Genomic DNA, 24,238 nt, shown 5'->3' on the forward strand with positions numbered 1-24,238 from the left:
CAGCCAAGGCAATGGAGATGATTCCCCTCCCTGCTGGACTTCTTGCCCCTTCGCCCCTTCGCCCCTTTGCCCTTCGCCTGAACCCTCACACCTGGCCTGGCCAGAGATCTCGGTGGAAAGCCTCCAGTACACAGGTCCGCATTCCCTTGCTTCCTGGCAGGCAGTTGCCACTGGAGATCCACACAGAGAAGTCAGGAGCAAAGTATAGGGAGTCCACAGGCCTGTGATGAGATCAGGACTGGGTGCTCCCAAACTTCTGGACATTCAGGCTTCACTGAGTCAGGAAGAACTGGGAGTGGAGTTGGAGACGCTCTGGCTGTAGGCATCTAGTCTGGGGGCACAGAGCTCCAGTTTAGCTCAGAAGAGATTGTCCTCAGTTTGGCAAGGAAGGTGTGACTGGAAGCACAGAGAGGCCTGTTATGCGAGGATTAAGCTGTAACTCCGGAGTCGAAGGGATTCTCCACGTTCCCCATGGCAGATCTTGATCAAAGAGACAATCCATGATTCAAAACTGTGTTTTGACTTTCAGAGTGGAAAGTGGATGCTTCCAGTACGCTACAGTAAAAACTTCTCAGGATGGACCCGAGATTAAATACCTTTTGCAGGGAGGTATGGATGGAAGGGAAGCTTATTGGCTAAGCCTTCAGTGCCTTTAGGTACCTTATTAGCATGGAGAACGCTATTAGGGGTCTTATATGACCACAGGTCACATTTCCTTATGTAGGAAATGTGACATACATTTTAGGCCACAGAATTGGCAAGGAGCAGGGAGGCGCCTCCCATCTCACGTATCTGTCTCCAGCATCTCAACCTGTTCTATTCACCAAGCTTCCTGGAATGGTCTACTGACCCAGTGTCTTCTTTAAATCCCAAGATTATTAGCATAAAAATTTTCTTCTATACTTTATTTTAGATACTAGAAAAAATAGACATATAATTTTCCATAGAGTCAATCAAGGAATTGTGGAACTATTTTCAGGAAGACACTGCTGTGGCTGGGTACATTTCTTATATCCATGCTTCTTAGAATCTTGCAAATGTCACCAGAATGAACGAAATGTGTGATGTGCACTACCTGAGAAAAGGAAGGAAGGATTGGTACCTGAAAAAAACTAGGAGACTCATGTTCTGCCTCATAGGCATGTTTACCAGATTACAAAAAGTATATTAATATTTTTTATTAACTTGAGTATTTTTTTTATTAACTTGAGTATTTCTTATATACATTTCGAGTGTTATTCGCTTTCCCGGTTTCTGGGCAAACATCCCCCTCCCCCCTCCCCTTTCTCATCGGTGTTCCCCTCCCCATCCTCCCCCCATTGCCGCCCTCCCCCGAACAATCTAGTTCACTGGGGGTTCAGTCTTAGCAGGACCCAGGGCTTCCCCTTCCACTGGTGCTCTTACTAGGATATTCATTGCTACCTATGAGGTCAGAGTCCAGGGTCAGTCCATGTATAGTCTTTAGGTAGTGGCTTAGTCCCTGGAAGCTCTGGTTGCTTGGCATTGTTGTACATATGGGGTCTCGAGGCCCTTCAAGCTCTTCCAGTTCTTTCTCTGATTCCTTCAATGGGGGTCCTATTCTCAGTTCAGTGGTTTGCTGCTGGCATTCGCCTCTGTATTTGCTGTATTCTGGCTGTGTCTCTCAGGAGCAATCTACATCCGGCTCCTGTTGGCCTGCACTTCTTTGCTTCATCCATCTTGTCTAATTGGATGGCTGTATATGAATGGGCCACATATGGGGCAGGCTCTGAATGGGTATTCCTTTAGCCTCTGTTTTAATAATCTTTGCCTCTCTCTACCCTGCCAAGGGTGTTCTTGTTCCCCTTTTAAAGAAGGAGTGAGGAATTCACATTTTTTTTTGTTTTTTTTTTGTTTTTTTGCTTTTTTGTTTTGTTTTTTTTTTTAAATTTATTTAATACATAATAATAATTCTTTGGTTTCTGGGCAAACATCCCCCTCCCCCCTCCCCTTCCTTATGGGTGTTCCCCTCCCAACCCTCCCCCGCATTGCCGCCCTCCCCCCAACAGTCTAGTTCACTGGGGGTTCAGTCTTAGTAGGACCCAGGGCTTCCACTTCCACTGGTGCACTTACTAGGATATTCATTGCTACCTATGAGGTCAGAGCCCAGGGTCAGTCCATGTATATTCTTTAGGTAGTGGCTTAGTCCCTGGAAGCTCTGGTTGCTTGGCATTGTTGTACCTATGGGGTCTCGAGCCCCTTCAAGCTCTTCCAGTTCTTTCTCTGATTCCTTCAATGGGGGTCCTATTCTCAGTTCAGTGGTTTGCTGCTGGCATTCGCCTCTGTATTTGCTGTATTCTGGCTGTGTCTCTCAGGAGCGATCTACATCCGGCTCCTGTCGGTCTGCACTTCTTTGCTTCATCCATCTTGTCTAATTGGGTGGCTGTATATGTATGGGCCACATGTGGGGCAGGCTCTGAATGGGTGTTACTTCAGTCTCTGTTTTAATCTTTGCCTCTCTCTTCCCTGCCAAGGGTATTCTTGTTCCCCTTTTAAAGAAGGAGTGAAGCATTCACATTTTGATCATCCGTCTTGAGTTTCATTTGTTCTAGGCATCTAGGGTAATTCAAGCATTTGGGTTAATAGCCACTTATCAGTGAGTGCATACCATATATGTCTTTCTGTGATTGGGTTAGCTCACTCAGGATGATATTTTCCAGTTCTAACCATTTGCCTATGAATTTCATAAAGCCGTTTTTTTTTGATAGCTGAGTAATATTCCATTGTGTAGATGTACCACATTTTCTGTATCCATTCCTCTGTTGAAGGGCATCTGGGTTCTTTCCAGATTCTGGCTATTATAAAAAAGGCTGCGATGAACATAGTGGAGCATGTGTCTTTTTTATATGTTGGGGCATCTTTTGGGTATATGCCCAAGAGAGGTATAGCTGGATCCTCAGGCAGTTCAATGTCCAATTTTCTGAGGAACCTCCAGACTGATTTCCAGAATGGTTGTACCAGTCTGCAATCCCACCAACAATGGAGGAGTGTTCCTCTTTCTCTTCATCCTCACCAGCATCTGCTGTCACCTGAGTTTTTGATCTTAGCCATTCTCACTGGTGTGAGGTGAAATTTCAGCGTTGTTTTGATTTGCATTTCCCTTATGACTAAAGATATTGAACATTTCTTTAGGTGCTTTGCTGAAGTTGTTTATCAGCTTTACTAGTTCTCTGGTGGAACTTTTGGGATCACTTAAATAAACTATCATATCATCTGCAAATAGTGATATTTTGACTTCTTCTTTTCCGATATGTATCCCCTTGACCTCCTTTTGTTGTCTGATCGCTCTGGCTAGAACTTCAAGAACTATATTGAATAAGTAGGGAGAGAGTGGGCAGCCTTGTCTAGTCCCTGATTTTAGTGGGATTGCTTCAAGTTTCTCTCCATTTAATTTAATCTTAGCAACTGGTTTGCTGTATATGGCTTTTACTATGTTTAGGTATGGGCCTTGAATTCCTATTCTTTCCAGGACTTTTGTCATGAAGGGGTGTTGAATTTTGTCAAATGCTTTCTCAGCATCTAATGAAATGATCGTATGGTTTTGTTCTTTCAGTTTGTTTATATAATGGATCACGTTGATGGTTTTCCGTATATTAAACCATCCCTGCATGCCTGGGATGAAGCCTACTTGATCATGGTGGACGATTGTTTTGATGTGCTCTTGGATTCGGTTTGCCAGAATTTTTTGAGTATTTTTGCATCGATATTCAAAAGGGAAATTGGTCTGAAGTTCTCTTTCTTTGTTGTGTCTTTGTGTGGTTTAGGTATAAGAGTAATTGTGGTTTCATGAAGGAATTCGGGAGTGATCCATCTGTTTCAATTTTGTGGAATAGTTTGGATAATATTGGTATGAGGTCTTCTATGAAGGTTTGATAGAATTCTGCACTAAACCCGTCTGGACCTGGGGTCTTTTTGGTTGGGAGACCTTTAATGACTGCTTCTATTTCCTTAGGAGTTATGGGGTTGTTTAACTGGTTTATCTGTTCCTGATTTAACTTCGGTACCTGGTATTTGTCTAGGAAATTGTCCATTTCCTGTAGATTTTCAAGTTTTGTTGAATATAGGCTTTTATACTAAGATCTGATGATTTTTTTTGAATTTCCTCTGAATCTGTAGTTATGTCTCCCTTTTCATTTCTCATTTTGTTAATTTGGACACACTCTCTGTGTCCTCTCGTTAGTCTGGCTAAGGGTTTATCTATCTTGTTGATTTTCTCAAAAAACCAACTTTTGGTTCTGTTGATTCTTTCTATGGTCCTTTTTGTTTCTACTTGGTTGATTTCACCTCTGAGTTTGATTATTTCCTGCCTTCTACTCCTCCTGGGTGTATTTGCTTCTTTTTGCTCTAGATCTTTTAGGTGTGCTGTCAAGCTGCTGACATATGCTCTTTCCTGTTTCGTTCTGCAGGCACTATGAGTTTTCCTCTTAGCACCTGCTGCTTCCTTCTTTCATCAGCTCAGCATCATGACTAAAATTAGCTAAGAAAAGTAAGCCTCCATTTGATTTTTCTAAGGGCTCATGAAGTGAACCTTAGCATTGCAGTCTTTTCATAATGCCTAACAAGGTAGTGTTTGGAGTAGTAATAGCCTCTTTTTATGGAGCACTCTCAGTCCTGATTCATATACCAATCACAGACACGTACATGTGGGCATTCTTCCCTTATTGTTATTGAAGAACAGTTTTAGGCCGTGGTGGTTTGATAGCACGCATGGGATTATTTCTATCTTTCGGTACCTGTTGAGGCCCGTTTTTTGAACAACTATATGGTCAATTTTGGAGAAAGTACCATGAGGAGCTGAGAAGAAGGTATAACCTTTTGCTTTAGGATAGAATGTTCTATAAATATCCTTTAAGTACATTTGGCTCATGACTTCTCTTAGTCTGTCTACGTCTCTGTTTAATTTCTGTTTCCATGATCTGTCCATTGATGAGAGTGGGGTGTTGAAATCTCCCACTATTATTGTGTGAGGTGCAATGTGTGTTTTGAGCTTTAGTAAGGTTTCTTTTACATATGTAGGTGCCCTTGTATTTGGGGCATAGATATTTAGGATTGAGAGTTCATCTTGGTGGATTTTTCCTTTGATGAATATGAAGTGTTTTTCCTTATCTTTTTTGATGACTTTTAATTGAAAATTGATTTTATTTGATATTAGAATGGCTACTCCAGCTTGCTTCTTCTGACCATTTGCTTGGAAAGTTGTTTTCCAGCCTTTCACTCTGAGGTAGTGTCTGTCTTTGTCTCTGAGGTGTGTTTCCTGTAGGCAGCAGAATGCAGGGTCCTCGTTGCGTATCCAGTTTGTTAATCTATGTCTTTTTATTGGGCAGTTGAGGCCATTGATGTTGAGAGATATTAAGGAATAGTGATTATTGCTTCCTGTTATATTCATATTTGGATGTGAGGTTATGTTTGTGTGCTTTTCTTCTCTTTGTTTTGTTGCCAAGACGATTAGTTTCTTGCTTCTTCTAGGGTATAGCTTGCCTCCTTATGTTGGGCTTTACCATTTATTATCCTTTGTAGTGCTGGATTTGTAGAAAGATATTGTGTAAATTTGGTTTTGTCATGGAATATCTTGGTTTCTCCATCTATGTTAATTGAGAATTTTGCAGGATACAGTAACCTTGGCTGGCATTTGTGTTCTCTTAGGGTCTGTATGACATCTGTCCAGGATCTTCTGGCCTTCATAGTTTCTGGCGAAAAGTCTGGTGTGATTCTGATAGGTCTGCCTTTATATGTTACTTGACCTTTTTCCCTTATTGCTTTTAATATTCTTTCTTTATTTTGTGCATTTGGTGTTTTGACTATTATGTGACGGGAGGTGTTTCTTTTCTGGTCCAATCTATTTGGAGTTCTGTAGGCTTCTTGTATGCCTATGGGTATCTCTTTTTTTAGGTTAGGGAAGTTTTCTTCTATGATTTTGTTGAAGATATTTACTGGTCCTTTGAGCTGGGAGTCTTCACTCTCTGCTATACCTATTATCCTTAGGTTTGATCTTCTCATTGAGTCCTGGATTTCTTGTATGTTTTGGACCAGTAGCTTTTTCTGCTTTACATTGTCTTTGACAGTTGAGTCAATGATTTCTATGAAATCTTCTGCTCCCGAGGTTCTCTCTTCCATCTCTTGTATTCTTTTGGTGAAACTTGTATCTACAGCTCCTTGTCTCTTCTTTTGATTTTCTATATCCAGGGTTGTTTCCATGTGTTCTTTCTTGATTGCTTCTATTTCCATTTTTAATTCCTTCAACTGTTTGATTGTGTTTTCCTGGAATTCTTTCAGGGATTTTTGTGTCTCCTCTCTAAGGGTTTCTACTTGTTTATTTATGTTTTCCTTGAATTCTTTCAGGCATTTTTGCGATTCCTCTCTGTAGGCTTCTACTTGTTTTCTAAGGGAGTTCTTCACGACTTTCTTGAAGTCCTCCAGCATCATGATCAAATATGATTTTGAAACTAGATCTTGCTTTTCTGGTGTATTTGGATATTCCATGTTTATTTTGGTGGGAGAATTGGGCTCCGATGATGCCATGTAGTCTTGGTTTCTGTTGCTTGTGTCCCTGTGCTTGTCTCTCGCCATCAGATTATCTCTAGTGTTACTTTGTTCTGCTATTTGTGACAGTGGCTAGACTGTCCTATAAGCCTGTGTGTCAGGAGTGCTGTAGACCTGTTTTCCTGTTTTCTTTCAGCCAGTTATGGGGACAGAGTGTTCTGCTTTCGGGCATGTAGTTTTTCCTCTCTACAGGTCTTCAGCTGTTCCTGTGGGCCTGTGTCTTGAGTTCACCAGGCAGGTCACTTGCAGCAGAGAAGTTGGTCTTACCTGTGGTCCCGAGGCTCAAGTTTGCTCGCGGGGTGCTGCCCACTAGCTCTCTGCGGCGGCAGCAACCAGGAAGATCTGCACAGCCCTTTCTGGGAGCTTCCGTGCACTAGGGTTCCAGATGGCGTTTGGTGTTTTCCTCTGGCGTCCGAGATGTGTGTGCAGAGTGCAGTCTCTTCTGGTTTCCCAGGGGTGTCTGCCTCTCTGAAGGTTTAGCTCTCCCTCCCACGGGATTTGGGTGCAGAGAACTGTTTATCCGGTCTGTTTCCTTCAGGTTCCGGCAGTGTCTTAGGCGCAGGGGTCCTGCCGCTCCTGGGCCCTCCCCTACGGGAACCCAGAGGCCTTATACAGTTTCCTCTTGGGCCAGGGATGTGGGCAGGGGTGGCTAGTGTTGGTGGTCTCCTCCGCTCTGCAGCCTCAGGAGTGCCCACCTGACCAGGCAGTGAGGTCTCTCTCCCACGGGGTTTGGGAGCAGAGAGCTGCTGCGGGCCAGGATCCGTGGGTGTGGGACTTCCGGTAAACACAGGAAGTGCCCGGTCCTAGAGGAATTCTGCCTTTGTGTGTCCTGAGTTCACCAGGCAGGTTTCTTGCAGTGGAAAAGTTGGTCCTACCTGTGGTTCCGAGGCTCAAGTTTGCTCGTGGGGAACTGCCTAAGTCCTCTCCACGACGGCAGCAACTGGGAAGATCTGCGCCGCTCTTTCTGGGAGCTTCCATGCACCAGGGTTCCAGATGGCGTTTGGCGTTTTCTTATGGCGTCCGAGATGTGTGTGTAGAGTGCAGTCTCTTCTGGTTTCCCAGGGGTGTCTGCCTCTCTGAAGATTTAGCTCTCCCTCCCACAGGATTTGGGTGCAGAGAACTGTTTATCCGGTCTGTTTCCTTCAGGTTCCGGCGGTGTCTCAGGCACAGGGGTCCTGCCTGCTCCTGGGCCCTCCCCTACGGGAACCCAGAGGCCTTACACAGTTTCCTCTTGTGCCAGGGATGTGGGCAGTGCTGGGCAGTGTTGGTGGTCTCCTCTGCTCTGCAGCCTCAGGAGTGCCCACCTGACAAGGCGGTGAGGTCTCTCTCCCACGGGGTTTGAGTGTGTCTGGTTTGATGGTTTGCGATTCCTCTCTGTAGGCTTCTACTTGTTTATTAATATTTTCCTGTGTTTCTCTAAGGGAATTCTTCACGTCTTTCTTGAAGTGCTCCAGCATCATGATCAAATATGATTTTGAAACTAGATCTTGCTTTTCTGGTGTTTTTGGATATTCCGTGTTTTTTTTTTGGTGGGAGAATTGGGCTCCGATGATGCCATGTAGTCTTGGTTTCTGTTGCTTGTGTTCCTGCGCTTGTCTCTCGCCATCAGATTATCTCTAGTGTTACTTTGTTCTGCTATTTGTGACAGTGGCTAGACTGTCCTATAAGCCTGTGATTCAGGAGTGCTGTAGACCTATTTTCCTGTTTTCTTTCAGCCAGTTATGGGGACAGAGTGTTCTGCTTTCGGGCGTGTAGTTTTTACCCCTCTAGACGTCTTCAGCTGTTCCTGTGAGCCTGTGTCTTGAGTTTTCCAGTCAGGTCACTTGCAGCAGAAAAGTTTTTCTTACCTGTGGTCCTGAGGCTCAAGTTCGCTCGTGGGGTGTTGCTTATGAGCTCTTCACAGTGGCAGCAACCAGGAAGTTCTGCGTGCCCTTTCCGCAGGCGGTGAGGTCTCTCTCCCATGGGGTTTGGGAGTAGAGAGCTCAAGTTTATTAATATTATTTTACGATTTATTTAACTATTATTATAGGTGAGTGGATGCTTTGTCTGCATATATGTCTGTGCAGCACTTATGTGTCTTGTCCCAAGGAGCTCAGAAGACAGTGTTGAATAGCCAGAAACTGCAGTTATAAGTAGTCTTAAGACACCATATTGGTGATGTTTGGCATTGAAGCTAGGTCCTCTGGAAGAGCAATGATCATAGTTACTAAGCCATCTTTTCAGCCCCCAAAGATGGTATTTTGTAAAATATTTATTTTATTTTACTATGCAAGTGTCTGTGTTATACATGCATGTGCATTGGATATCCTGGAGTTGGAGTTACAGGAAGTCTTGAGTCTCTTGATTTGTGTGCTAAGTTATGAACTAGGGTCTTCTGAAAGGAAAAAAAATCTCTTAAACACTCCAACATGCCTTCATTCTTCCCAGTACCATTTTTATGACGTGGGAAGCCTTAATGTGCTCCAGTTTCTATTTTTATATTACACAAATTTCTAAAATATTAAATAGTAGAATTAAGTCAGAGAAAACATGCAGAAATAAATTATTTATTTGATCCCTGATTTGTATATATTTGAACCTGTTTTCTTTTATAAACTGTTTTCTTTTATCAGTGTATCAGTGATCAGTCTAATATTCATTCACACAAACATTTCAAAAAGAAAATTAAAGACTTAGCACCTATTTTTCTCATGTAATTGAATTATCTTTGTAGACTGCTGGCATGTGCATGAGATAGATCAATATACAGTTGACAGAACAAAAGGGTGAATGGATTTAGATGTTATTCTATTTAGATTTCAAAAGTACATTTTGTAAATGCCACCTTCACTTCCTTAGAGAAAATGATAAGATGAGAGCCATACCCAAATTCTGTGAAGAGACTCCTGGCTCAGCTCAAAGAGTTTCTTTCTTTCTTCTAACCATCCCAAAGCGTAGTCTTGGAAGCTTGTAACCTTCATAAAGTCTAATCTTCAAGTTTCCTGGTTCAATCCAGCTTCTCTCAGCTCATGAATGAATTGCACTGCTTGGACTAATGCTAATGTTGGCAATGTATTCTAATCTTCTGGCTTCTCATTCTCTTACGTGTTCTAAACCTGTGCTTAGTTCGTTCTCTCTTCAACCTGTCTTTGTAAAACTGTCACTGTAAAACTGCCAAACATACTCCAAAATTCTCTCTCCTTGTGCTGTTCTTAAGTACTCCTTAAGCTTAAATTCTTATGCTCTCCTTCCTGTGTGTTTCTCACGAGAATTGGAAGTATTCTTTCTTTTATTCATTTTGTCGATTATTTCTTTGATTTATCACTTTCCACCTCAATTAGCCATCACTTTCAAACATGGCTGGTTCCTTCTACAAACTAGCTTTACCTTTATTGTTAAGGATCATAGGTGTGTTACTAAGGGCAGGTCTGAATTCTGGTCAGATCATACTGTAAACCAGGGCATGACTGTATTCCATCTGGATCACACAGACATAGACAGTCTTGGGATGTGCTGACTTGACAGAGAAGACATGTTGCAGAATGAAAATTTCTTTTTCAACTTTTGTTTTTGTTCCTGATTTTGCTTTAATATTTTTATGTAAGTGCAGGCATTTTGAATGATAACTTCATACATCTATGTTCAAATATGTTGAACTCCCGCCATCATGTACATGCTAAGAAAAATACAATATATGAAATTCATTCCATGTTAGTCTATTTCATCGAATCAGAATTGTGTTTGTACCTTAGTTATATTTTACAGTTATTTTCCTATTACATAATCAAGATACAATCAATTTCTATAAATTCATCTATATTCTCAGGAGAAATTAATTTATTATAGGTATGGCAAAGATAATGAAATAGAAGAAATAAATGTCAAGCTTTACAAGGGAGATTGACTGGATAGCAGTGTCCCTTTTTTATTTTTCTTCACTTTCCCCATGGTTATAGTTTCATACAATGAACTGTCATCCAAAAATTTTCAGAATTATCTTTCAACCCATTATTTACTAAAATCCTATACTTTTGCTCATGTAATATTTCCACCCTGTGCATGTATGCTGCTCAACTTTGTTGGCCTTGTTAAAATATTTTTGGTTTTTCAGAGCTGTGTTTTTATAACACTATTAGTCCTAACAATGTTTTCCAGCATAAGCAGAGGGAAACTGACAATTCAGGTGCTCCAGAGAGACCCTAAAAGAGCTTCCTGTAATTGAGAAGTTGAACATCACAAAGTAATCAGGAAAGATATGAACATGATAAGGCAGCTAAGGCCTTGGCTACAATGGAACTGTGAAGGTACAAAGAGAACCAGTGCTAGCTCTGCTGTTGTTTCTCAAACTCCCAACATTGTAGTCCTACTATGTGCTCCATGCTTGGCAAATAACATGCTTGGGAATTAAATTGGTGAGTGAAGGAAACAAGCACACTTCCAGTTTAGTAGTAATTTGTTGTTATAGAAAAAACAGAGTCTATACAAGGTCTCATGGAAAGACCTTGAGGGAACAATGAATACCATGTGATAAATTACCAGTCATGGTGGTTAACGACAATAGAAATGTCTTTGGACAGCTTATCATGCACTCTTTGAAGAGTTCATATCCCCAGGCAGATGTCTTTATCACACTTCTGTAAGAGTTGATACCATTAATTAAGACAAAAGTATTCCCTAAACACATTTTCAGTTTTGATGGAATTGAGTTTCTGTGAGTGAAGGCATCCATTAGAATCTACATTTACAAAAGTGCAAAGAAAGCACCAGGGGAATAACAATGGGATAAACAAGTTCCACTCATAATATTCATATAAAGGATTTTGTCAAAAATACTTTCACTGTCTCCAACCACCTATGCCAGGAAGCTCCAGGGCCCTACATCATTCTAGGCAGGTTATTTTCTTTCTGAAAAATCAACAAAAAGATATCAGTAGCCCAATTCTACTTCTTAGTGACTATGACATTAAATGGAGATGTTCTTATCATTAGGGATTAAATAATCACACATCAAGAATGATAAATTTTAATTATATATTTAGAGAGAAAATATTCATACAATTTATGATAGTATAATAATTATTAATTTTGCTATTAATAAGCAGTACTAATCTCTTGTAACTAGTTATTAATTAGCTTTTATCACAGGTGTATACAAACAGAATAAACATGATGCAAACAGAGATCATTGCTATGTAAGGTGCAAAGTATTCATTAGGATCTTCAAATGTATATGTTGTAAATATTCAGAGATGATGGCTTAAAGTCTAAAGCAAGTTATATTTTCAATTTAGAAGCAAAAAATACTATATACTGGTATTGTTGAAACAATAGAAATCAGATTAAATTCGTGGTCTAAAAATATCAATATAGCTGTGTAACCCCAACAGACCTAATTCTCAGTCTCATCCCTAGCATTGCAACAAAACACTAACTGCAGACTCCTTTTCAGCCTGACCATGGCTCTTGTGGATCTCACAGACCTCCATCTCTTGACATCCCAGAAATCAATACTTAGACTTTAAATTATCCAAATCACGGTGACTTAATATAACCAGGACAACATGTCTTCATTAGAGGTTAGCTATCATACTAGAAAAGACCCTAAATATTCCAAAATAACTGTGGCACAAGAAAAAGATTTTAAAATCATCCATGTAAAGATGATAGAGGTCCTTAAAGAAGTCAAGGAAAACCCAAATAAACAATTGTAGAAAATGAATAAAGAAAGCCAGAAAAACACAGTTAAATAATATGAATAATTCTCTTAAAGCCAAGAAAAGTATACTAGTTGAAGAAAATGAATAAAAATATTCAAGACTTGAAAATGGAAATAGAACAATAAAAAAAAAAAGGGAATTCTAGAAATGAAAATTTAGGAATTCAAACAGGAACTACAGAGGCAAGAGTAAGAAAATAATACAAGAGATAGATGAAGGAATCTCAGGCATTGAAGATATGAAAAAAGAAAAGGATGCATCTGCTAAAGAAAATGTCAAATCAAAAATTTGTGATACAAAATATCCATGAAATCTAGGCCAATATGAAAAGACCAAGCATAAGAATAATAGGAATAGAGGAATTTGAAGAATCCTAGTTCAAAATCCCAGAAAAATATTTTCAACAAAATCATAGAAGAACATTTTACATGCCTAAACAAGGGCATACCTATGAAGGTAACAGAAGCATACAGAACACTAGATAGATTGGACTAGAAAAGAAATTCCCACCATCACTTAATAATAAAAAAGAAGATACAGAAAAAAGAAAGAATATTACATTTTGAAAGCAAAAAATAATAATGAAAAGAACGTGTGAAGACAGACCTGTTGTAAATACATCTGACTATTCAACGGAGACTCTATGTGCCAGCAAAGCTAGGACAGATGTGTTGCAGACCTATGTGACCATAGATGTCAACCCAGCCTACTATACCTAGCAAAACTTTGAATCATAACAGATGGAGAAATAAGATATTCCATGGTAGAGTGAAAAAAAAACAATATTTCTCTCTAAATTCTGCCCTATAGCAGGAACTACAGGGAAAATTTTAAGTTTAAGTACACCAATACAACACAGAAAAAAAAATCACCCCAGCTAAGTCTAAAGAAGGAAAATATGAGCACACACACACACACACACACACACACACACACACAGAGAGAGAGAGAGAGAGAGAGAGAGAGCATTATGACTACTACTACCATCAAAGTAACAAGAATCAACTATCATCTCACAATTTAAATGGTATCATCTCATATACCCAATAAAAAGATAGATCTTACAGAATGAATGCAAAGACAAGATCTATTGTTCTGTGCATCCCCAAAACATACATCAACATTAAATATAGTCATTACTTCAGAGTAAAGGTTTGGAAATATATATTTCAATTAAATGAACTGAAAGGAGGAAGGAACCTGGCATCACCATTTTACATCTATTTAAATAGACTAAACTAAACTAATCAAGTGGGATAGAAAAGGACATTACACACTAATCAAAGGAAAAAAAAAATCCACCAAGCTGATGTTTCCATTCTTAACATGTATGCCCCAAACACAGAGGCAAACAGGTTTGGGAAAGAAACACTGCTATAGCTTACATCACATATTGACACTTTCACAGTGACAGTGGGAGCCTTCAGTACTCCACTCTCACCAATGGAAAGTTAATGCAGACAAAAATTAAACAGATTGGTACTGGAGCTAACAGATACTAACCTAACAGGTATTAGTAGATTGTTTCACTTGAAGAGAAAAGAATATACTCGCTGCTCAGCAACTCATAGAACTTTCTCTAAAATTGACCACCTCCATGGCCACAAACAAAGTCTTAACAGATATAAGGAATTTATAAGTACAGTCACATAAGTGACCTTAAAATTTCTACCAGCAAACTCCTATAGTGGTAAGCACTTTCAGCAAAGTAGCTGGATAGGATACCAGATTAATAAAAAAAAAAGAAAAGAAAAAAAATGTAGCCTTCATATATACAATTGACAAATGGACTTAGAAAGAAATCATTCTGAGTGAGGTAATCAAAACTCAGAAAGACAAATATAGTATGTATTCACTTATAAGTGGGCATTGGTCATTAATTGCATAACAAAACTACAATCTTTAGCTCCAGAGATGTTAGGTAAGGAGTTGGGTTCTAGCAGGGTCCTAAGTATTATCTGGAAATGGGAACTAGAATAGATATTTTGGAGAATGGACTAGTGGTGGGTGGTGATGGGAATGGGAGAAATAAGTTGCATGTGGTGAGATGGGATAGCAGAGAGTTCAGGGTGAGAGAGCTGGAATTAGAGGGCATTTGTCAGGTGATGTGAAAACCTAGTAGAGTGGAAATTTCCTGGAATCGAAGGAGGACTTCTATTAATAGGGCATACAGAGTCTGAACCGGTTAGCTTTTGTGGCCAGCAAGGCTACCCATTGTGGGACTGGTTTGTCTTTGCTTGAGTTTTTAGCCCAGGGCCTATGGAGAGCCCCAAACGACTTGTTGACTTTTCAGTTTGACCTGTACAAATCTTATCTGTTGGACCTGGAATCTGAGAACCTGAAAAAATGGGCTGGAGTACTGTCTAATTCTGTAACAACCTTACTTCAGTTTCAGTGTACTTTTATACAAAAATGTAAAAAAGAAAGTAATAATCCAAAGAAGATTGTTTGAGTTAAGAAAAAGATGATCAAAAGCGTGTAAGTAAATGGTAGTAAGCACACACTAATTATTAATAGAACAACCCTTTCCCAGAACTTTCTTATGGCAGACCAATTTAAACACAATTGCCTAGCAGTGCAGTTGATTGTATCTGAGAAGGTATGAGGGCAAGGAAGAAGTCCACATCCAGATTCAGGGTACAAGGAAGATTGCGGTCTACAGCTATGATCTGACATCCAAGAATAAACATATCTTGTAAATAGAATGCAAATTTATGTCACAGTAGGTAAGAAATAATATCCAAGGACAAATCAGGGAATAAAATGTGCTTGATTTACAAGGTCCTCTGACTCTCCATGGAGCATCTCTTACATTTCCCCAAGGTATTTCTCTTTCTGGGTCAATCTTTTAAACATGTTCCATCACAATTCAGGCTAATGCAAAGTCAGAGGATTGCTTTCTGAAGATACAGCACCGTTGCCAAGGACAACTTCAACTCTACTCTTTAAATGTGGAAGGTGGTATTAGCATGGAGCCTACAGCTCTTCATTCAAGACTCTGGTGTGTGAATAAAAACCTGGACACCATCACAGTCAACAATCCTTTGGTCTAAAATTAGTCCTGCCTGAAAGATATGCTGGGGCAATGGAGGCTGGAAACTTGTGAGCGTGGCCAACCAATGTCAGATTAAATTTGAGACCCACCCTGTGAGAAAGAAAACACATGCCCAACACTGTTTAGATTACTAAGAACTAGAGGCCAGATAAAGATAAACACAACTTGTCTAAAAAAAATAAATCAATAAGGAAATAAGGAAATGACATATCTGCTGTACTCCTAAACGGATGCCTTGTGCAGTTGTCTTCATGAGTGTTTTCATCCATAGCATATGGGAATTAATGCAGAGATCCATAGCAAGATGTTATGTTGAGAGGGAATAAATTGGAGGTCTCCATAGGACCCCATGCTCATGGTGCTCAGGACAGAAAGATCATAGAAGTCAGAGGGAATGGCGAATACCATGAGAAGAAGGCCCTCAGAATCAACTGAGTTGGGCACGTATGGGTTTACAGAGACTGAAGTCTACACCATGTCCTCTGTGTATAATGTTGTGGCTGTTAGCTTAGTGGAACTTTTAACTGGGGAAGTGGATGTCTTTCACTTTTTCACCCTGCTTTTGGGACTCTTCTCTTCTTGCTGTAGTGCCTTGACCAGTATAAAAGTTTGAGGGCTTTCACCTTGATACAGTGTACTTGTTGTGTTTGGTTGTTCTTTCTTGGAGGTTTGCTTGTTTCCGATGGTAGATGGAGGAGGAGTGGATCTGGAAGAGAGGAAGGCTGTTGATATGGAGCAATGGGAGACTGTGGTTGGAATGTATTGTGTAAGAAAAGAATCTATTTTTACTTAAAATGAGATTTTCTAACTATAAACCACATGCCAAAGTAATATTTAATATAAAACTTGTTAACTGAATAGTAATATTATTTCAGATAATAAAATATATACTGAAATCCTTTCAGAACTTTAAAAGTCTAGAATGAAGACATAACCAGTCATAATAGACTCCTATAACTAATCTGTTTGGAGTAGACAAAGAATCAGAAATCCAATTTTTCCCTCTGAAAAGTAGCAAGTTTAAGGACAGCCTGGGATGCCTCTGTTTCAAAACAAAGAACATAACTAATAAACAACGTAATGTTTTCATTTCAATAAACATTTTGAGTAAATTATAATCCTTATGTTTTTTAACATTCCTGTATTATAACAGACCTGTGTCTAGACTCACATCTTTGCACACATACATATTGTGCATAATATATATAATAAATTTGTATCCCCTTTATATATTATAATAGCATTTTATGTTAATGTATATGCAGAAAATTTAAATTGTCATATTCCATTTAAATTCATGAACAGTACCCTCGACATGACCCTGTTTTATGTCTTTAGTTCAACTAAAGAAACTTTTACTATTTGTATTTTTTCAGAATTTAAGATTTATTTTTATTTATATGTATGTGTGTTGTTTCTCTCTGTGCAGGTGCTCATAAAGTCCACAAGAATGTCATGGATTCCCTGGAGCTGCATTAACAAACAGTCAGAGCTGCCTGTCACAGATTTTGAGAACAGGTCCTCTGCAAGAGTAGCAAGAGCTCTTACCCACTGAACTATCTCCTGAGTCTCTTTTTCTATATATTTCATAGACCTGAACAGTACAAAGAAACCGGTATTTCATGGATGCCTATCAGCTAGTGGACCTTTTAATTCATGTGCACAGTTTTCTAAAGTAAAATCTCTCGATTCTTTTTCTCCTGCTTTCCCATAAAGTCATTCTCTTTAAGTGCATTTAAAAAAGATTGCCATGTCAAAGTGAAGATGATGGATTGTTTGTATGAAGGCAGAGGATAAACAGTTGTTCTTGATTTCAATTATGTAGATGTTTTGTGGAAATATTCAGTGTGGGTTATGAAACCTCAGCCCTCATTATGATTAAGTTATACGAGGACATCATCTTGGTAAAATGCAAATGTCCCATTCATTTTGCCATCCAGTGTATATATGGGACATTATGAGGAGGGAGGCCAAGAGAATATTGTTCTGATGCACCTGTGCAGTAGTGAGTCGTCATGCCAGGCAGAAACTTGCTGGCACCATCTATTTATAATCTTATGCTCTGAAGCATGCTGATTCATGGGCCTTTTAATTTTTATCTCGGCTAGTATAATTGCAGATGCTATTCTTATTCAAAAATGGGCCATGTTTTGCCTACAGCCAAAGGCATCCAGCTTCCACTTATGTTAATGTGAGGGCAACAGTAAGAAAAAGTAAAGAGAATTCAGCTAGCACCTCTAATTGTCTTATGAATCTTAATAAGCCTGTTAAGCTTAATAAAACTCAATAGGGGCGAGTTTCATAGGTTATTTGTTCTTTTTCCATAGAAGGCATTATCTTGGACACTTTCAGAAGGGGATGTTTTTGTTACAAATCAGGTTCTTTGTTTTCTATAGCCTGAAAGAGTAACATTGAGTCATGCTTTTTATTCACACAAAAGGATTCTGAAAAAAAATGAAAAAGCTTGAAAATATTAGTACTGATATTTTGACCCATGCAGAAAATGTATGCCCCAAAGAATGAAGGCTTCAGAGAATTCATGAAGTGCATTTCACACAAAGACAAGTGCAATTTGTACAGAATATAAAGAATCATAGCTAATTAGATCGGCTTAAATTGGGTTTGTGCTGGATCCAATGTTTTATAGAACCATCAGGGTTGAACAGCAATGAGAATCAATTTGAAAAATATACAGAGAAATTGACTGCAGAGGACTAAAAGAGATAAATAGAGGTTGCATCCCAGATATTAAATAACCAACATGAAGCGACATTGAGGCAAACACGTCTAAAGAAATTAAAGCAGAATTTTGCTTGCATTATTAAAATTAGCTAAGTCTCAATCATCAATTACTCCATTTTTAATTTTTAAATTTTACTCATGGCCATGCACATTCTGTCTGGTGAAAAAACATAAAAACATGTCTCCTTCAAGAATTGATGTTCTTTTGTTATATTTACATGTATACAATTCTGGTATAATACAAATATCATTCTCTGATGACTAGACTGTATTGTAGTATAAGTGAATAAAGATACCTGACCTGTTGTAGCCCTATCAAGTCTCAGATATAAGACTGAAACAGAAAGAAGATGCTATATGAAAGCAACTGCATATATAGAATTGTATAACAAGTTAATAGGGTGATATGCCCTAAAATTGGTACCAGACACACTTCTCTGAGTAACTGTTTAGAGTATTTGACTTAGCTCTCTGTTGAGTAATCAGTATTTTTACTCCAGTAGACATTTGGGTAAGATGATTCTCCTATTCTCTGGTATGCTTTATTTCTGATGAGTGAGAGACTAGGTTATGCATAGTGTATGTATTACATGCACATATTTATATGTAAAATATTTGTGTATTACAACATATTAACTTAAATTTTTTACTTGGTCATGTAAGTATGGATGTGGGAAAATAAAGACTAGGTATAGTACCTGCTAAGGTACAATTTATAATAATCATCGAATTTTTAAAAATGAAATTAATCGTTACTATGACTATACTAGCAAATTTACTACAAATATTTTAATATTTAAGAATATTAATTACTAAACATACTTAGCTCATATAACACATATACAATAATATAATTTATGTATAGTACTTTATTCAATTCTAAGTATTGTAATGGTTCAGCTTTTCACATGGGTCAAGATTAATCAAATACTACATTTTAAATATGTGAGGTTTATTGTATATGACAATTATGACACTAATTCTACTAAAAGGTTTCCATGTTGTACTTGCTTATACAGCCATGTTGCCTCATTGCAACATCTTCTTTTTCTCTTTTGTCATCTAATAAAGATATTAGTGTTATTACATTCAGTTTGTAGAATAATCATGAGGACTGATCCTAGCTATCCTAATGGACTTATTTTTGAACTATAAAATGCAATACAGCTTTAGAGTTATTTAGAAGTTCTTATTTCCTTTATGAAGGTAAAGGGGCAATCTTTATGTAACTTGTAAATACATTAGTTATACAGTAGCAGAGTCCCTTGTTCTATGTCTTACAACTATTATTCTACAGTCATTAGTACATAGATATTAAATGAACTTGCTACCACTTTGAATGAAGTACATTTTGTAGATTCTGTGATGTTATTATGGAGTAAGGTAAAGTTGAGGGCTAGGTTTAAAAGGGAGAGTTTTAACTTAAAATAGTCTGTAGTGTCTTCCATTTATCCTCCAAAAGACAGAAGTAAGAATCATGAAAATTGGGGTGGGGGATTTAGCTCAGTGGTAGAGCGCTTGCCTAGCAAGCGCAAGGCCCTGGGTTCAGTCCCCAGCTCCAAAAAAAGGAAAAGAAAAAAAAAAGAATCATGAAAATTTGAGGCCATTTTGGTGTATATAAGGGGATTCTTTCTTAAATAAATGGGTCTACTTTCCTTAGGGACGTTACCTACCTTCCATTCTATTAGCTATCTTCTGACTTGTTTCAGTAAGCACTGGTGACATTGTATCTATTTCATTCTGTCTGCCATGACCAGACATTTCTTCTACATGAATGTCATGTAGAAGACAAGTATTGTAAAATGCTATGAAGTGTCTGGCATATGTATATTTTAATATTTTATATTACAGCCATTTATGCATGCACAATTTATATCTACATCTGTCATTAACAAAGAAAGTGAAATCAAAAGAGAGAGCCTCTTCATTTGAAAATAGTATTCTTTGGAAAAGCTAAAGACAGCTCTCCACATAAAATTATATCTTATTTTCTAAGAAATTGTATAGAAGGGCATTTTCTCAACTGAATTTCAACTTCTTAGGCTAAGGTCGAAATAAACTGTAAGTTTGAGAGTATGCATATGCTTCCTTTCAGATATATCTCAGTCAATATTCTACTCAGTACTAAGAAGAAGGAGCTTCTAGAATGGCTACACAGAGGTGAGGATTTCTAATCTTGACCTTGTATTGCAAAGAGAGCAGTTATGAGATCCTCTCATCATTATTGTCGTGCAGGCATAAAGAATGATGATAAGAATGGATATTTGCTGCTTCTCCAGTCAACCATCTGTTGACTTACTCATTTATCGAAACACCAGGACTTCTATTTGCCTCCAGCTACTTAATAAAAAGGCAAAGCTAATCTCCTCCTTATCTTCCAGGGCGAGCTGTGATTTGCCAACTTTAAAATAAATGATTTATCTGGAGGTTATGAAATTGGTATCTGAGGTTCAACTTTATTAGTCATTGAACCTAACCCCTGGGATCACTTCTAGGTTTATTTTGAGAAAGTCCTCTATCATGCTTCCTTAGTAATCAAAGAATTAAAAACCTAGTAACTTATTTTATTCATTCTCCTCTCCTGGTTAATGAGTTTCCTCTTCTTCAGGATTTTTTTTTCCTTTAGCCCCTTGAGAATTAAGTTTTCCTTAACATTTTTCTCACTAGGTAGTTTATTTCTCTCCCAGTAAAATGCAGACTGAGAACAGGGAAACATTTTTCATCACTACCGTATGTGATCTACATCTGTCTCAGAAGTTGAGGGTATCTCAATAGGGTGGCATCTTGGCACCATGGTATTAAAGCCTTCTTAAACAGAAAGCAGGGAAGCTAAAAAATGTCTACAACCTTCTTTCAAAATGGAAAAATTTAGATAAGTCAATGTTGTAAATTTTCCAAATGATTTCTCTGTTATCTGTTTCTGGGGCCACTAATCAGTGCCTAGAAAGGTGATAGACAATTGAGACAAAATCTATTATGATTAATCTGCTAAATGAATGTGGTATGAAACTGAACCCCAGTGACTGTTCTTTATAACCATAGTTCATCTCTAGCCTCCATCAGAGAAGTTTTTTCTTTTCTTTTCTTTTTTTTTTTGCCATAAATGGTGATTAACTGACATTCCCACACCTGGTCTAGGTGAAATGAATAAGAAACTGCAGAGTGTTCATTTCTAAATGAGGGTTCTATAGTACACCCTTCTCTTTCCAAGGCTCAAGCATCATTGTGGAAATGGAGGCTCAAAGAGTACAATAGCTAGTGGAAGTAGAAGGCTATAAGAAAATTATTTCCAGAAGCACCAGGGTAGTTGAACATTTGAGCTCCTAACAGTTGTGACAGCATACAGAATATCTGCACAATCTCAAGTCTTACCTGTTTAAACAACCTGTTTAAACAATAAAGTAAATTCCAGATACACGTTTAAAAGCATTGTTGTGAGATAGAATGACAAAAAATTATGTCCAAATTTTATTGTAACCTACATAATATGCATTGCATATTATATGTGATTCTTTCTTCTTTCAATTCTATATCATATGGTAACTGCAAATGTTGATTTGTCTGTTTATTCTGTTACTTCATCACAAATAGATTAGAAAAAAATTGCATTGGTGACTCAGCTAGGATCACCTTCGTTCCCAAGGTCTTGTTTCCCTGATCTCACTCACACATTCTTACCCTCATTATTCCTGGATGAATCGTTGACATAAACAGTAATCTCTGCATAACAGTCTGGATAGTTACAACTGAGTAATTCCACCTAAGATGAGCAATGTGTCTCTCTAAAACTGTCCCTGTAAAACTGCCTCCTTTCTCTCAGACTCACTCTCCACTGCACTCTTAAATCTCCTTTTTCCTATCGTTTCTCCAGAGTGTTGGGTATATCTTATCTTTGATACATTCTATCACATATATATTTTATAATAGTATTTATAATAATGTAATATATAATAAAATGCATATGAATTTTCACATAAAGCTTAGTGTTTCATATATATATATATATTTGAAGTTGCCTAGTATATATACCAGTGAAAGGTGAGAGCTGTATTTACTTTATTTACTTATATATAATTATAGATACCTTGAATGCAGTTCACAATTTTATTTTTATTGAGAAAAAGAGCAGTAGTAGGTTATCGTTTGAGTCTGGGACACCTCTAGCCATGAGTAAATGTCTAGATTTGTTGCAGATTAATTGCATGAATTCCCTCATATTGAGAGAGTCTTAAGTCCAGTTAGTCAATTTTTGTTAACTCCCAAGGTGAAAGGGCTACTATTGCACTGCTACGTTCATCTTTGCTGTGATTCATAGGCTTCATGGTTTGTTAGGACCATATATTGTTTCTCTTCCTTGGCAGCTTTAATAACCCTTTTGATACAGTGAGAGGTAGTCCTTCATGTAATGTTTTGTAAATCCCAGATCCAGATGGATTTGTGGCAGATTTTCATTACATTTTCAAAGAAGAAATACATCAATGCTTCATAGATTATTCAAAACATAAAACAGAAATACTTCTAAACTCGATGTATAAGCATTATTCCAATACTCCAAGCAGACAAAGGTATAACAAAGAAAGAAAACCATGGGTCTGTATCTCAGATAGAAACAAAATCAATTATTTTTCATAAATGCTTGTAAACTAAATACGTAACTAAAACATTGGCAATATCCCAGGAATGCAGGGATGGTTTAACATACATAAGTCAAATAAACATAATATGTCTTGTAGATGGATTTAAATATAGAAATAAGATGGTCATCTCAGTAGATGCAGAAAATAGAGGCCTGATTTTGAACATGAATAAAGATGGGTATGTGTTAAGGACTAAGTGGAGGATAGGCAAACGGCAAATAAAATTCTATTACCCCAAAATAAAAATCACAATTTAAAATAACATAATGATTGACCCAGTAATTTAAATGATAAAATTGTCACATGTTTTAAAAACTCTAACAATATAGTAGGATTTTTAAGGGTTTAAAATAATTGATTGGAAAAAATAAATTTATCCTTCTTACAAGATAAAAGTTCTGGAGAGAATTGGACTGGAGGGAACCTAGGTCAACTTAACAAATGCTGTATGAGACAAACCCAACATAATGGCACCCTGCATGGAGAAAACCTTAAAACAATACTATTAGTATATGAAGAGTATTCACTAAATCTTAGCTTCATCTGCTTTTATTCAAAACTCACCAATAATGTCATGTTCTTTCCACTGATTTAGGATTATTGGTTTCTGTCTCCATTATGCTCAGGGTTTGTACTTTAATGACTCTATAAGACCATTATTTTATATTTTAGGTATAAATGCCAATTTCAATTCAGGTCATCAAGAAAGAATGAAATTTACATCTGTTTGTTGAACATAAAAACTTCCTCTAGGGTCTGACAGCTCTTAGGTATATGCAGGTGAATGTCAGTCTTGTTGAACGAGCTCCTCTATATCAGATGCTTAAAATTTGTTTGCGCTCACTTGTATCTTTGTGTTTCACAGTTTATAAATTTATTGAAATTAAATTCCGAGTTCCTTATTCTATTCAACATTATTTACCAAATTATGAGAGATGTTTTCAATCTCTGAGGCATCTCTCCTATGTTTACGTGAAGATTAATACATTAGAGAAAGTAACAAAATTCAAGTAAAGGAGGAGAAATAATAATTTAAGACCAAATAACACTCTAGGACAAACAAAAGCAGAATAACATGGCACTGGTGTCAATGAGTATCAAGAAGCACATACTTGGAAAAGCTACACTTGCATTACTCCTGCCAGTAGTGATAATAGGGCATGAAGGAAGATATCTTAGATATAGACAGTATCTAAAGAAGTGTGTGTCATGAAACTCAAGAAGGAGGACCAAAATGTGAATGCTTCACTCTTTCTTTAAAAGGGGAACAAGAATACCCTTGGCAGGGAATAGGGAGGCAAAGTTTAGAACAGAAGAAGAAGGAACACCCATCCAGAGCCTGCCCCACATGTGGCCTATACATACAGTCACCAAACTAGATAATATGGATGAAGCAAAGAAGTGCAGGCCGACAGGAACCAGATGTAGATGTCTCCTGAGAGACACAGCCAGAATACAGCAAATACAGAGGTGAATGCCAGCAGCAAACCACTGAACTGAGAATGGGATCCCCGTTGAAGGAATCAGAGAAAGGACTGGAAGAGCTTGAA

The 24,238-nt window shown here is 37.9% G+C and overlaps 1 protein-coding gene across 1 annotated transcript in view; it reads left to right on the top strand.

Moving 5' to 3' along the window:
* Positions 1–252: 252 nt before the first annotated feature.
* Positions 253–24,238, top strand: part of LOC147994917 (uncharacterized) — a 37,290-nt gene continuing 13,304 nt past the window's right edge. The window contains exons 1-3 of the mRNA XM_087659874.1: positions 253–560; positions 16,739–16,827; positions 20,147–20,211. Coding sequence (XP_087516000.1) covers positions 501–560; positions 16,739–16,827; positions 20,147–20,211 — 214 coding nt within the window. The 5' untranslated portion in view covers positions 253–500. The remainder of the gene's footprint in view (positions 561–16,738; positions 16,828–20,146; positions 20,212–24,238) is intronic.

Source organism: Rattus norvegicus, chromosome 4 (assembly GCF_021556685.1).
Source record: "Rattus norvegicus strain SHRSP/BbbUtx chromosome 4, alternate assembly SHRSP_T2T, whole genome shotgun sequence".
NCBI classification, from domain to species: domain Eukaryota; kingdom Metazoa; phylum Chordata; class Mammalia; order Rodentia; family Muridae; genus Rattus; species Rattus norvegicus.